Source organism: Onychostoma macrolepis, chromosome 03, assembly GCF_012432095.1.
Source record: "Onychostoma macrolepis isolate SWU-2019 chromosome 03, ASM1243209v1, whole genome shotgun sequence".
NCBI classification, from domain to species: Eukaryota; Metazoa; Chordata; class Actinopteri; order Cypriniformes; family Cyprinidae; genus Onychostoma; species Onychostoma macrolepis.
In genome coordinates this window covers 45,402,375-45,417,236 of record NC_081157.1, presented here as the reverse complement: position 1 = coordinate 45,417,236, position 14,862 = coordinate 45,402,375, and the positions used below count along the sequence as shown (strand labels likewise).

The 14,862-nt window shown below is 38.3% G+C and overlaps 1 protein-coding gene across 1 annotated transcript; it reads right to left on the bottom strand.

Moving 5' to 3' along the window:
• Window positions 1–6,584: 6,584 nt before the first annotated feature.
• On the bottom strand, window positions 6,585–12,443 carry LOC131535729 (interferon-induced very large GTPase 1-like). Its single transcript, XM_058768285.1, has 3 exons — window positions 12,360–12,443; window positions 9,838–11,363; window positions 6,585–9,762 (listed from the first exon to the last, which is right to left on the bottom strand). Exons 1-3 carry the CDS (start codon window positions 12,441–12,443, stop codon window positions 6,585–6,587), a joined length of 4,788 nt encoding a protein of 1,595 aa, XP_058624268.1.
• Window positions 12,444–14,862: the final 2,419 nt, after the last annotated feature.

The window sequence follows — 14,862 nt, the reverse complement described above, 5'->3', positions numbered from 1 at the left end:
ATATTATAAAAATATAACGGGCTGCACCAAATGTGTAGTCGGCTAGCTTAAGTTAGCTAATTAAATTCAAGCTTGTTTATTTTTTTCACATATAATCATGCAGGATAATATCATAGGAGATTGTATGATTTGTAAATATGATGTGTCTTCAGGTTGGTGTTCAGTTACCCATATTACAGTAAGTTAGCTCAATCACAACACTTTATAAAGCCATTTATAAATGTTCAGATGAAGAACAGTGTTGCCAGATTGGTGTGTTTTCCAGTAATTGATCAAAATCCACACAAAATTATATAGTAAACACACAAATCTTACCAATAATAAACTATACAGATTAATTCATAACTACAACAATAACATTTGCTCATCAAATGGCATAATAAAGCAAATTAAGTGTTCTCTCATTTTCCATGTCTGTCATTTGCCTTAAAGAAATAGAAGAGTACAACAGAAATATCAAAATGTCACCTGTCCAAGCCCATTTTATTCCACGTAGTACAACTCAAAACTGCCCAATCTGCCAACACTGACGAAGAAAATACTGGTAAAAATGTAAGGAGTTCAATATTTTTTTTCCTCTCTTATCAGGTCCTTCAAATTTGCCAGCTTCCAACATTCTCCTTTATTTTAACCTCCCTCCACACACACACACACACACACACACAAACCAAAGGCACTTTTAAGAGCCACGTCTGTCTTGTTAACCTGTACTTGTCTCTCTGTAGCTCGCTGTCTCTCTGTCTCTCTCTCTAGTTGTCGTATCTGTCCTTCTCTGTTGTGAGTCTTTCTGTCTGTTTGTGTTTCTGCCCATCACCATGAGTGATTCAGAACTCCAAGAACAGTTTATGAAGCTGGATAACCTGGTTGATCATCAAGAACTCAATGATGAACTCCAAAGTCTTGATGACTTGCTCGGTGAGCTGCAGGAAGAGGAGGAAGCAGCACCGGTAAAGACACCTGAACCAAGGGTGCATTGGAGAAAGAGAGACATTGATGGAAACATTGTCTATGCAAGGCCAAGATCAAGCAGGAATCAGTCCAATAAGGGTCAGTATAGTTTTTCATTCAAGATCCATTGAATATCTACATTGATTAGGCACTTATGAATGTATCAAACAAGGAATATGTTGGAAACAATCAAACCAGAACCACTCATTTGATTTTTGACATGAAAATAAATTGATTACATACAGTATTTGTGTAAAGCAGTATAAACTACACTAAAATAGTGGTCTTGGTAAGGCTGTGTTTGTTCTGAGTGTGTTGTCAGTAGCCAACCAGCTTGTTTCTTTTTTAAATGATCTGCTTCTACAGCAAGCATTCTTATTTGCTTTCATCTGTTTATGACACTTTATAGATAACTGCAAGTAACTGTACTGTCCACATTTGAGTTTGGGAAATAAAATGTCTGCTAGTCCTTCTCTCTAGCTAAACATTAAACAGTGAGCTTTGGCCATTTCAGGCTGGTTATAAGGGAGGTAAAATTGTGCCACAAGCCTTGGGACAAGTTGAAAATGTTTTAAATCTGGTGCGGCTGATCACATTCGGAAAACTGATCCTCCCATCAATGCTCCTGACACTAACTGTGAGGTGACCTTTGCTCCAGATACTGTTGGTGTGTACTTCATTTTGTAAATTTACATTTTTTAAATTTGCCAGAATACTGTCCTTTTCATAGTCAAAGGCACTCCATGCAGTACTTTTTATTGTATTAAAGTGTTGTTTTTAAATATTCCATACTATTTTAACAGAGTGTTTTCTGCAAGATCTCCAGCACTCACTGAGCAATACCTCAGATGATGAGGCATCACCTCTTGGAACCTCAAGAGATCCTCTCCCAGCTTCCTCGAATTGGAGCACACGACAAAGTCTCTTCTCAGAGAGGTGGAGGGCAGAGAGACCCCGTCTGGTGAACACCGCTGTGGCACAAGAAAATGTGGCAACACACATCTGCCAACAGTGTGGGAGCAATCCAGCTGCTGTCCGGTGTTGTGACTGTCAACCACGCTCCTTCTACTGTGCTGAATGTGATGTCAGCATGCACACCAGACATGTTCTCCATAACCGAGATGCCACGACTCCTGGGTTCTACCAGCCACTGCCTCCAACAACTTGTGTTGTAGATAAGGCTCTTTCCCATTGTGGTAAGTTATGTTGGGTTTGTGAGTGTACAACATACATTTCATTCCGAGAATCGTTAGGCCTCATAAGCTTTACTATTTTAATAATGCCTTTTTGTCTAATCTTTGTTTGATATTGAATTGAAGCTTTTTGAGCATCTCTTCTATACTTTTTCAGCAATGTACTTCATTACCATTGAACCATTACACTGTTATATTACTCAGTCAATACAAATGATCTTAATTCACATGTTTGATCTTTTTCAGTACGGCCTATTTACAAAATGTACCTGTGGAGATTCCTGACAAAATTTGTGGTTGTTCATCAGAGTCATTGAGGGTCAGCCCAGGGAAGACTGTTGCTGTGATCACAATGAATGGTAAGGGTGTGAAGATAAAAATCTATACATGCTCTACTCCCATAAGTTTGGCACAGGTCTGTATGTAAAATCTACATATGACTTCTGAGTAATAATACAACACTATCAATCACTATTGAGTGTAATAACTTCTGACTGTGATTCAATGTGGATTTTGGTCAAATGATGAGGCAGAAATATGTTGTAACATTTTAGAAGAATTTTATGTGGAAGATAGATACAGTTACAACTTCTGTGGGACGTGAAGAAAAAGTAATGTAATTAGTAGTGTAACTAATTACTGTTGCCAGAAAGTAATAAGTAAAGTAACAATATTACTTTTGAAAGGAGTAACTAATAATGAGTAATATATTACATTCTTTGAGTAACTAGCCCAACACTGGTGACCACTGGTCTATTCTCTTCATTTCATAGCTTTTCTCTCGGTTGCACTCCTTCCAGAAGTGTATATTTCTATTAGAGCTTTTATCCAATCATATTTCAGCAATCGTGTTGCCAGAGTCAAAGATTCCTTCAGAATCAACAGTGCAGGCATCTGTAGCTTAAAATCAATGGCAACGAAACTGTTGCTTTAACCAATCAGATTTCGAACTGGCAGCACCAGGGCCATCTAGCAGGTGTACGATAACATCACCATTTTCTCGTCGTATGATTGGATGGTCAGAGAACGTATAGTCAGAGCTAGCAATCAGCACAGTATTATTACTGTTTCTCAGGTTTCTTATTGTATACGCTGTGTACAGTATGTTCAGGCGTGGATTTACGCACAGGCTGGCCTAGGCTGCAGCCTTAATCCACCCCTGAGTATATTATTGTAGATTTTCAGTGCATTCTGGAAAAATATTCGCCTTCTGTAAATCTAAATACAATAGTACTAAATGACCACGAAAAACAACCACACACCTCCTCGGCAACGGATCTGTGAAAGACTCATCATGAAGATGAAAAACCACTATGGTAGGTTAATTTTTATTTTGGACTTTTTTATCACTTTATTGTAATCTGATATTATTTGCCAGATTTAAAGCCACATTTAAGTTTCCGCAAGAATATTTCAGTTTCCCGAGTCGAGCTGTTTTAACTGGTCTTTTCTTCCGGCCGCAGCGCTGACAGAGGCAGACCGGTGGTGAGTCGGCCCCGGTGTGCAAACCCCCCCCCACTGTACCACTGTTTTCATTATACATTTTATAATATTTTTTTGGCATTTTGTTTTATTATGCCATTTATATCATATATTTGATAGTTATGAATAGACTTTTGTATTTTAAATGGTAGAAAATCCTGTTTTTGACCTCAAAATAAAGCACTTTCCTGCTGTACATGGCTGTGGGGACGAGTAGTTTTGTGGTACTTGGAATTCTATATAATTAATAAAAAAAATAATAATGCCACATTGACGGCTCAGGAAGGTGTAATTGTTCAAATAACATATTGTTTCATTTTAAAATATAAAAAAATTGTAACCCTAATGTGTATTTCAATTGTAATATTTCTTTAAAGTCTAGGGACAGAAAATTGGACGTTTCTGTAGAATGACCCTTGTAAGGTTAATGCTTCAGCTATGAAGTGCGTTGCACAGCTGCGGCAACTTGTTGAATTGTGTTAATTGGGTTTCTTGCTTTAGTAATAGCATTCATTCTCGCTACATGAGATACCTGTCTGTGATGCAATGCCCTGTTATACTGCATTTTTATGTAATATTTATGGTTTCTCTAGCCGTGGCATCATTATGATGGTATTAAGAGGTGGATTAATTCATGTAGGACGCAACTGAAGGCCTAGATGTGAAATGCACGGCCCGCCACTGGATTTTTCTGACAGCTGAACTGCTTTGATATCATTACGTGTTCCTTTATATTGAGCAGAAATGTTAAATGGGTGCATTCATTTAGATAGTTAATTTAAACAACAAAAACATCATTACAAGCTTCACTTATTACAAACCAGTTTGACTTTATTTCTGTCATACATGCACAAAAGTTCTTATTGAGATTTAACAGAGATTTAGTTGTTTATGGTTTATTAAAAATAATAGCTTGGTTGGATTATGGTGTTTCTAGTTTTTTGGACACATTGACTTGTGCTTGTGCTTGTTATGAAACATTTGTCAAAAGAAGGAATGAAAAAATTAGATCAGGTGATTTTGGCTCCTTGATGATAATAACATGATCAACATAAAGTGGACTGATTTTCTGATTTCATCTAAAGTCTAACCAAGTGTGATGTGTTGTTAATACATTTACATTGTGCACCATGAATCCAGTAATACTGCTGTGTGAGATCCAATAGTGTTGTGGCAATTTGATATTCTGAAGAATGTTGAAAATATGTTGTGCACTAAACATTTTGAACTGCATTATTGTTCAGACAAACAACCACAATCAGCATATGAAACTCAAAAAATAATGCATCGCATTAACAGTGCTTACATTTTAATGCATTGTATTTACAGGGATTGCATTTTTAGGGGCTGGAATTCAATAGTTAAAGCTGTGAATATTTCAATTCAAAACATTTCATACACATTTTCATTATCAAAAATTCAATAATCCATATTCACCTTCCAGACTTCACTTCCAAAATATTCAGTCTCTTTAAAACTACAGCCTATAATATTTTACAGCAATAGAGTACATATGCATAATCTCCATCAGCTGTTTTATTCGCTCTCCATCAGCTGTTTTAGTTGCTCACCAGCAGGTGGTGATGAAGACCAAAGCAACAGGTAGAGCAAGTCATTCATTCACAAATACTGATTTGCAGAAATGAAACAATTGGTAAGTAAAGTTTATGATTATAAGGGGCAGTATGTATGTGGAAATGCTGATTAAAAAAGCAAAAGCTGCATTTACTTTTAATTCAATATCTTCACGATTACTCTTTTTCCCATGTGGCTAGTCCACATGTAAGCAGCTTCTACCGCAAAGGAGATTATAATGGTATTCTCTCCGAAGCCGATGTACAGGACAAACGTTACATCTAAGGAAGACATATATTGTTCTTGGTTTCTTACTTTCCTTAACTTTCTATCATGGCTTGTGGTGGCATGTGCCTGAGGAGTTGGATCTCTGCAGAATGTAAGAAGTCTTCTGAAATGTGTGAAGAAAGCTAAAAATCTTATACACCGTGCCTAAGTGACAGGAAAATATAAAATTCTTTATTATGTTAAATGTATCTTTCAATAATTCAAGTCTGTATTCTGAAGATACAAGCATACATAGAAATATCTTAATACAGGGATCCTCAAATCTGGCCCACAAGATCCGCTTTCCTGCAGAGTTTATCTCTAACCCTAATCAAACACACCTGAGCATGCTAATCAGTGTCTTCAAGATCATTAGAAAATCACAGGTAGGTGAGTTTGATCAGGGCTGGAGCTAAACTCTGTAGCAGATTGGCCCTCCAGGGAAAGATCTGAGGAACCCTGTCTTAATATAACACAAACATATGATTAAATGACATATTTAGGAAAATTGTTAAAGGATAAATTCATGATTTTAAAAAACGAGTAAAAATGAATACAAATTGGAATATAAAACAACAGAAATGTATTATTGCTCTCTTGAAACGTTGCTATTAAGAATCCTTGGTAACACTTTATTTTAAGGTCTCTTAACTAGTTGCTAATTAGCATGCATATTAATAGAATATTAGCCATTTATTAGTAGTAATTAAGCACATATTAATGCCTTATTCTACATGACCTTATTCTACATCTCTAATCCTACCCAATACCTAAACGTAACAACTACCTTACTAACTATTAATAAGCAGCAAATTAGGAATTTATTGAGGGAAAAGTCGTAGTTAATAGTTAATAAGTGTTCCCTATTCTAAAGTGTTACTGAATCCTTAAATCCTTCAATTTTCCCCAAGTGGAAAGCATATTTATACTGTCTGAATTGTTCACTATCCTTTCTATAGTGCACTATGTTCCATTCACTATATGGAAAATAGTGTAAACAAGTGCCTTATTTAAGAAACAGCTTTGGAGTCTTATAATGTAAGGGGAATTGTATGTTTATATTTTAGATTGTTCTTTGAATCAATGGTATAAAAGGGGGTATAAGTCTTATCTGTTACATTAGTTTGTAACAATCAACTTTTTCAAACTCTGAATAGCATCTTGTTTTTTGTTCGTTTTCCAGTCAACTGGAATCTCACCGTCACCCTTGAATTTTTTCTTATAACGATTTTCCAGGTTTTCCTGGAATTTGCACACAAACCACTTCCAGTACGGCAGTCCATGAGGGTCAGGGGTGATGTCCCACTCTGCATAAACTCCTCCTGCTTCTTTGTATTCATTGCATGGAAACCACTTATCTGAAACACGAAATCTTTTTCTACTTGTCACTAACGTTGTGCAAAAATCAGTACAGAGATCATTTGTTTGATAGTAAGTCCATCCTTTAATTCCATTCACTCTGTGGAAAGGAACACTGTGATCTCCAGGATGGTTTTCTATGATGCTGGTGCAGAAGGCTCCACAGAATGGACACTGAACCCAACAACACTGACAGAAATGAGAAAACAGAAGCTCATCTGGTCTGAACTTTAAGTCCAGTTTTTCATTAAAAGCATTTGTCTTGAAACTACTGTCAGACATTATCACAGGAAGTTCTTTTCTCATCACATCTTCTAGGAGTTTGAAATTAACATCATCATGTTTCAGTCCACTGAGGTCTTTTTCAGAGAAGATCAGCACATCTGAGAGCTGCTGTGTGAAACTCTTCAACCACAAACCAGCATCTCCACTGTTGACTTGAACATGTTCAGTAGATTCATGAGCTGCTTTCATGATCTTCTGCTGCAGGACTTCAATATTCTCCTTCATCTTGGGTAAAACACTGTCACTGAACTTATCTGTGATGTACCGACTGACTTCATCGCTGATGAAACTCTTGAAGTGATCTCTGGGATTATGAATGTAGTTCATATATTTGTAAAAATCTTCCTCTTCTGCCAGTGTCTCCAGGATGTGCTTCTCCAGTTTTAATCTGTTTCCTTCCAGTGATGGACATTCTGTTCTCATTTCATTTGCCAGATCTCTAGCAGTCTTCTTGTAGACACTCTGCTCAACGGGCTCTTTAAGTTTCTGACAGATGATCTCACCAAATATGGCAGCTGATGTTGCTCCACGACAGTATTTCTGGAAAATACTATAGTACTCTTCTCTCTTTTTCTCAACATATATGACAGGATCATTGGCTTCTCTAAACATCTTGTGTTGGTCAGTGATCATATTGTTTGCTCTCTTACAGATGGAAAGAACCAAATCCACAAAGAATTCATTCTTGAACACATATTTCACTCGTCCTTCCTCATGTTCTACAACTCTTGCCTTGATGTAACCTGTGAGTTGTTGAATGAAGCTTTTGTTGTAGCCCATCTTTGAAATGTTAAATGACTGAATCTCTTTGTCTGTCTGCTGAACAACATCTGTGACAAATGATCTTATTTGGGTTTCATCCTCATTAGATAAAGGACCATAACCAAGCATCTCTTTAGCTGAGTTCAAGGCATGTTTAACCTGTTTTATAATTCCACTGGATTTTTTTAACTGTACATAATCTGAATAACTCTGTACAGTGACAACTTTGTTGTACTCACTGCTCTCCCTCCAGTGATCTACAGAAACACTTCCATAGACGTCCCTGAGGATCTCTCTCACATCTCTCATTAGGTCAATGTTTTTGATTGGAGGAGTGTCTTTGATTATCTTCTTTATCCACTGTGCCCAAAAGGAATCAAACTCTTTCTTCAGTGTTTCTTCATCATTCGTTTTATATTTTAGCTTTAAGGCAAGTTCTTTGCTCTTTTCATAGAGAGTGTCTTCACGATGTGTCTTCTGAGCATCAATCTCTTTCTTCAAGACTCGCTGCTGAAGAACCTCATTTAGTTTCTTCTTTGTTTCCCTCACAATGTTTCCCTGAACATCTTTGATTTTTATTTCAAATGATGTTTTCCACTGAATCAGTATGTCTTTATCTTTGTCTTTCTCAAAGAATTCTGACATTGATTTTTCGACTTCTTCACTTGTGTTCTTCAGTTCTGTTTGAAGATCATTTTCCTCAACCTCATGAATTACTTCATTTTCTATTTTGTTGTGTAGTTTGTTCTCAGTCTCCATCATGGCACTGCGAAGACTCCAGGACCATTTGCTGTATTCTGTCTCCAGTTTCCTGTAGGCTGAAATCTCCAGAGAATTTCTGAAGCTGAAGACGAATCGTTCACTCAGTAAAGCCTTCCAGAGATCTTCAATACGAACTGTTAAGTCTTTCAGCATAATTCCATGTGATTTAGAGGCATGGAAAAGAATAGATTCCTTTAGTTCTTGAATGTTCTCACAGTAGTTTGGGTTTGGTGGTGCCATTGGTGGGCTGCCTTCCCAGAGCTGAGCAAAATACTTCACATCATTCTGAACATCAAATCTAATGACATCACTGAAACATTCTGCATCACAGACTTCATCTTTAGCAGCAAGTTTTGTCATCTCATCCAGTGTCTCCTGCAGTCGCCTCTTTCCCTCCATGTTTTTCTCTCCAGCTGTGATGTCTGAAACGTTCTGATGCACAAAAACACAGCTGGGAGTCAAATTTACCTTCTTCATCCTCATGAAGGCCTGAACAACGATCTGAAGAATGTCTTGCATCTCAGATGGGTTTTCACCAAAGATGTTTATCAAGGTCAGATTTCCAATTCCAACAACAAATGTGGCCAATTCATTGTCATGATATCTTGTTGATCTTCCAGCCAGTTCTAGAGCACGAAGACCCTCAGTATCAACAACCAGAATATAGTCAATCTTCATCTGTCTTTTCATCTCTTCTGACACTCTGACCAGCTGCATGAAAGCTCCTCTGGTGCACCTGCCAGCACTGACGGCAAACTGGAGTCCAAACATGGCATTCAGCATGGTGGATTTCCCAGAGCTCTGAATCCCTAAAACTGAAAGCACAAAGACTCGCTGGTCTCCCAGTTTCTGGATGAGCTGATCTAGAACAGCAGAGATCCAGACCAGGGGAACATGAGCAGCATCTCCATCCATCAGCTCTAGTGGAAATCCAGAGATCATCATTTCTGCTGCAAGACTCGGGAGAGAAGAGAAGTGAATCTGCAGGTCTTTCTTGTTCTTCTTCACAGATGAACATGATTCATAGATCTGACCGATCTCCCTCATGATGTGCTCCAAACCAAAGGTTGCAGCTTGAAGTTCCTCAGAGATTCTCTCAAGTTCTGTTTGTTTGGCTTTATGTTCTTTAGATGTATTTCTGTTGTCTTTCAGTTCTAAGACTGCTGACCATGTTTTATCATATTTATGATGTAAAGCAGAAAGGTCAGCTGATGTATGTTCATCCAGGAGGATTCTGAGCCATTTGAGAAAAAACATCCTTTCATGTTCATTATGTGAGTTCATTTCTTTATTAAAGAGCGTCATAAACTCACTCATGACAGAATCATGCTGTTGTTCCCGGATTTTCTTCATTTCTTCTTTATTTTCACTTGCTTCCATTTCTATCGTTTCTCCTTGTGGTCGATGTAGTTGTTTGTTCTTCTGGCACCACTGATGCCACAGTTTCCCCTGACAGGGCAGAAATAATTCTTTGATTTTTGTAAGATCTTTATTCTCCAGTAAACTCATCATCTGCTCTGTTGCTTCTCTTCCTCTATTGCAGTCATCATTTTTCTCATCTACTCTGATGTCTGAGTGGTTGGACACGTCTTCAAGTCTGAAAGTAGAAGATGTTTCTAAGAGACAATCATTTATAGTTCTTCTAAGTTCTTCAGATACATCTGACTTATTTCTGTATTTCAAACCAATTTGAAATTTCCCTTTCTTCATCTTCATTACAGTTGATTGATCCTCAGTAAGAAGACAAATGAGTGGCTTTTTGATTGTGAACAGGTTTTGAATCTTTGCTGCATGTCTGTCATTCCTGTCCAGTCGCGGTAGAAGAACAACATTGACTGAGGCCATTTCAGTGAGGATCTGCAGCTGTTTCTCATGGTCTCCTGCATCACCGTGTAGATTACAGAACGCAACACAGTTAGTGAATTTATCAGTGTTTTTCCCAGAGGGGCAGAACCAGGCTATCTCCACCACTCCATCCATCAGGACTCTGGTTCTGCTGCTGCCTGGGCAGTTCCTGTGGAAGAATGTGTTGTGTTTCTCATTGATCAGACTGTTCATCAGCTGAGACTTGGATGAAGACACTGAGCCAAACCTGAAGAAAAACACCATTGGAGTTTCTGCCTTATAGATCGGCTGGGTTTGACTGATGATCTCGTTGTTGTTTCTCATCTTCCAGCTCTTGCTGATTTGTCTGAATGTCCAGAGAGGAAACTCAGTCTGTTGTGTGAATGGATCAGGAACAAGCAGAGGCAGAGCGTACTGACACTGGGACAGTTTAGTCACCATCAGCTGCTTCAGGAAATCATCAGCACAAAGAAACACAGCCACTTGAACATCCATCGGGTGGATTCGCTCAGATTGGCTTGTTTTTGACAAAGGGGTGTTGTCAGGAACATAATCAAAAATATTGCCCTCATCTTCAGATGAGTCATTGTCTCTTTGTTGTGTTTGATCCTGATCACTGGCCTTGTTAATATTAATGTATCTTGCTCTGTAGTTCATCATCAGTAGTTTATGTATGAAAGTCTGAATCAGTTCCTCTTCAGCACAAGACTCATGGGATTGTAATGAATGTTCAGTTATCTGAAGAACATCTGCAGCTCTCAGTTTGTTGTCCCTGTGAAGATTAAGTCTCCGAAATAGAGGCTCTATTTTTTCACTTTCAGTCTTTTCCTGCTGTAGGTGATGCTCTGGACTGACTCCTGCTGTTCCAGTGTCTTTGTTCTCTCTCTGTTAAATAAATAGATGGATAGAGAAGTAAATACATACTTACAAATTTTTTTGTATTCAGTTATTTCCATGGAATCACATTCAGTATTGGTAACGAGAAAGGCGATTTGATATATTTTTAAGTTCACTTTTGTGTTTGTTTGTTTGTACATTCTGTTAAACCGAGTTTGTTCATTGCGTACTATTAGTATGCCATTAATAGGTTTATCTCCCCCAAAGAAGCTCAACCTAAAGTGAGTGTTTGGGGAGTGGCTACTGTAGCAGGCTGAGCCAGAGGTTGTTTAGCCAGTGTTGGACCATGGTTGATGCATTACATGGGAAAAGACATTCATCAATTATTTCATCAATTAATGTTTAATTGTCAGGTTTCAACTATAATTTTTACTCATGATCAAACATTACTTGATCAATCACAAACTGTCTTATTTGATTACGTGACCCAAGTGAACCCCACTATGTGTCAGTGGAGATTGTCCATCACTGTCATTGTAATGTGTGTGGAATGTTTAAAGTTGGCATGAAAAGGAATTTGTGATTGTATTTTCTTACCTATTTTGATGTATATCTGAGTGAAATGCTCCCTGTGCAAATACACTGGATGGGTTATTATAAGCAAAATGATAGCATTCTCTCTAGACAGTGTATTAGCTTACTAAATTGCTGTTCGCTTTTACCTGTTGAGGCAATATGCTTTATTTTTGTAATTCCACTAGGTGGCACTAGTGTCACAGAGAACAATAGGTTACTGTTCGTAACCCCAGTTCTCTGAAACATCAAGCGGAGAGATCCACCTATGGGAAAGGCATCAGCACCAGACCCCTGTAGAAGCATTCAATTGCACCAAGTCTAGCTTGACAGACAGGATTGTGTACTTTCTGTTTAAGGAACTGCCCCTAAGAGCAAAAAGGGCCTAAGAGCAAAAGGCTACAAAGAGCCCACACCTAAAACAGGATGAGCTACTGATGTCTGGGTAACATCAAGCTGCTAGTATCTGACAAATGTATGTGGAGAGGCCCAGCCTGCAGTGGCACAAATGTCCTTTATGGAAACCCCTTTAAACAGAGCCCAAGAGACAGCCATGCCTCTAGTAGAGGGTGCACTGAGGCCCCCTGGAGGTTACACTGCCTTGGATTCATATGCCAAAGAGATGGCTTCTACGAGCCAATGAGAGAGGCATTACTTAGAAATATGACTCCCCGTGTTCAGGGGGGCCTAAGAAATGAAGAGCTGATCACTCCTTCTGAATAGACTGGTCCTGTTGATGTAAACCCGCAGGGCACGAACAGGACACAAAGCATTCAGCCTCTGATCCTCCGCAGAGGAGAATGTTGGAGGATGAAAGGCAGAAAACTCAATCACCTCACAAGTGAATGCTGGGAAGCATTTTGGCATAAAGGCAGAGTTAGCGTTTGACAGAAGCCAAGGCCATGAGCAGAGCTGTCTTAAAAGACAAAAGTTTAAGGGAGATATCTCCCAGGGGCTCAAAAGGCTGTTGAGACAATGCCTCCAGCACTATGGAGAGGTCCCATTCTGGAACAGCTCTTTTAGTGATCAGAAGGGAATGGCGGGTGCCCTTCATAAACCTACAAATAAGGGGGTGTTGCCCCACCGTAGTGTCATCAAACCCAACATGACATGCAGCGATAGCCGCTAAGTAGACCTTCTGGGGTTGAAGAACTCACTGGTGTGGTCTGTCACATTTTTTTCTTGATGACTGTGAAAAGCACTAAAAATACTCCATAATGTTTAACCATATAGATAAGAATAAAGCATTGTATGAAACTGCAAAGGGTCTACTTTTATTTGTGTATAGTCATAATAACAACAAAATAATGTGCTTTTGTAAAATAAAGAAACTCACATACACAATAAATATATGTATAGAAAGCTTGAAATGTTTAATTTTAAATGAAGTAAATCATGTCAAAAACAAATATTCTCTGATAAAGTAATACGTATGAAACCAAAGAGAGATACAGTTTTTTTCTGTCTGAGCTCATTATTTGTAATGTGATCACTCTCACGAGCCGAGCAGCTATTGATATGACAGTCGTCCAGGTGAGACGCACAAACAGGTAAACCCACATCAAGTGTGAAGATTCATCATGTTCATCTTGGCTATTTTTTGTTTTTGAAAGAAGTCTCGCTCAGAGGAATAACCCAGAATTTACCTGACAATGTAAGGTATGGTTTACCTCAGAAGGTCCCTCAGAAGACTTTAGCCATTAATATGCTAATATACGATACTGAAAAAAACACACAAACTTCTCCAGGACCCCCCCTCAGACCCAGTGGATTAATAGTGGAAAAAGATTTCCCATCATCAATAAGGTCTTGCAAAAAAAAAAAGAAATATCAGAGACTGAGCACTGATGATTTCATATCAGTTCACATCAGTGCTCCTCACACCACTCCTCAAACACACACTACTTGCAATCATACAGGGATCATGTAGAAGAGGTTCTAGCATTCTGAATATTGGCAATGACACATGGGGGAAGACCCAGTGTGTTCAAATCTGCCCTTTCATGGGCCAAGCCCAAAGAGCCACCCTGTCTGGATGAGGGTGGACGATTTCCCCGTTTGGTTGGGACAGGAGGTCGGTGTATAATGGGAGGGGCCATGGCTGGGTATACAGAAGAGGAATTATCTCTGCCAGCTAAGGTGCTTTGGGCCACCTGGTGTTATCAAAATCAGAATCAGACTCTGTTCTCCCACCCTGACCAAGGTAGGCATTATTAATTATTATATAATTAAGCATTATTAGGCATTGTTTTGGGGCCCTGGAGAAGTTTTGACATGCCCTGACATTTGTGTTTTTTTCAGTATCTTGAAAACATATTAATGTCTAAAGTCTGATAACAGTGTATTCAGCACAAACTGGGCTACAATAATATGTGAGCAGTATGAAAGTACATGTTTGTGTTTTTGAGAAAACAATTTATGCGTGGTTAGTGAAAAACTACATTTTTTAAGTCACTGAAATAAGGCCATAAAACACATACAGGACATTTGTTCACAATATTTTTGAGAACTGGATGTGGTAGACTAGAGTTTTTGCTACAAAATGATGTGAAAATTATCCTGTTCACACGTTCACTTAATTTCTAGCGATTATTGTCGATTTGATTGTCTAGCTCAGTTTAGTTTAAATGGTATCTGTGCAATGACATCTCTGAATTCAATAATGAAATGCCTTTAACTGAAAATTGAGTGTTTATTCTTATCATTATACATTACTGACACTCTATCCTCCAATTTGATATTGTTAAGTGCTTTGACGCAATCTGTATTGTTAAAAGCGTTATATAAATAAAGGTGACTTGACTTGACTTGACAGAAAACAATATATTGATTTAACATTTGTAAAACATGTTTTGTGATAGAATGCCCTTATGTGAGGGAGTGACAATGTCCGTGAATATTTAGTGCTTCACACCTGAGAGACAAAGGGCCTCCCATAATGAGCCATCAATATGAATGTGACTGAGGCAGGTAT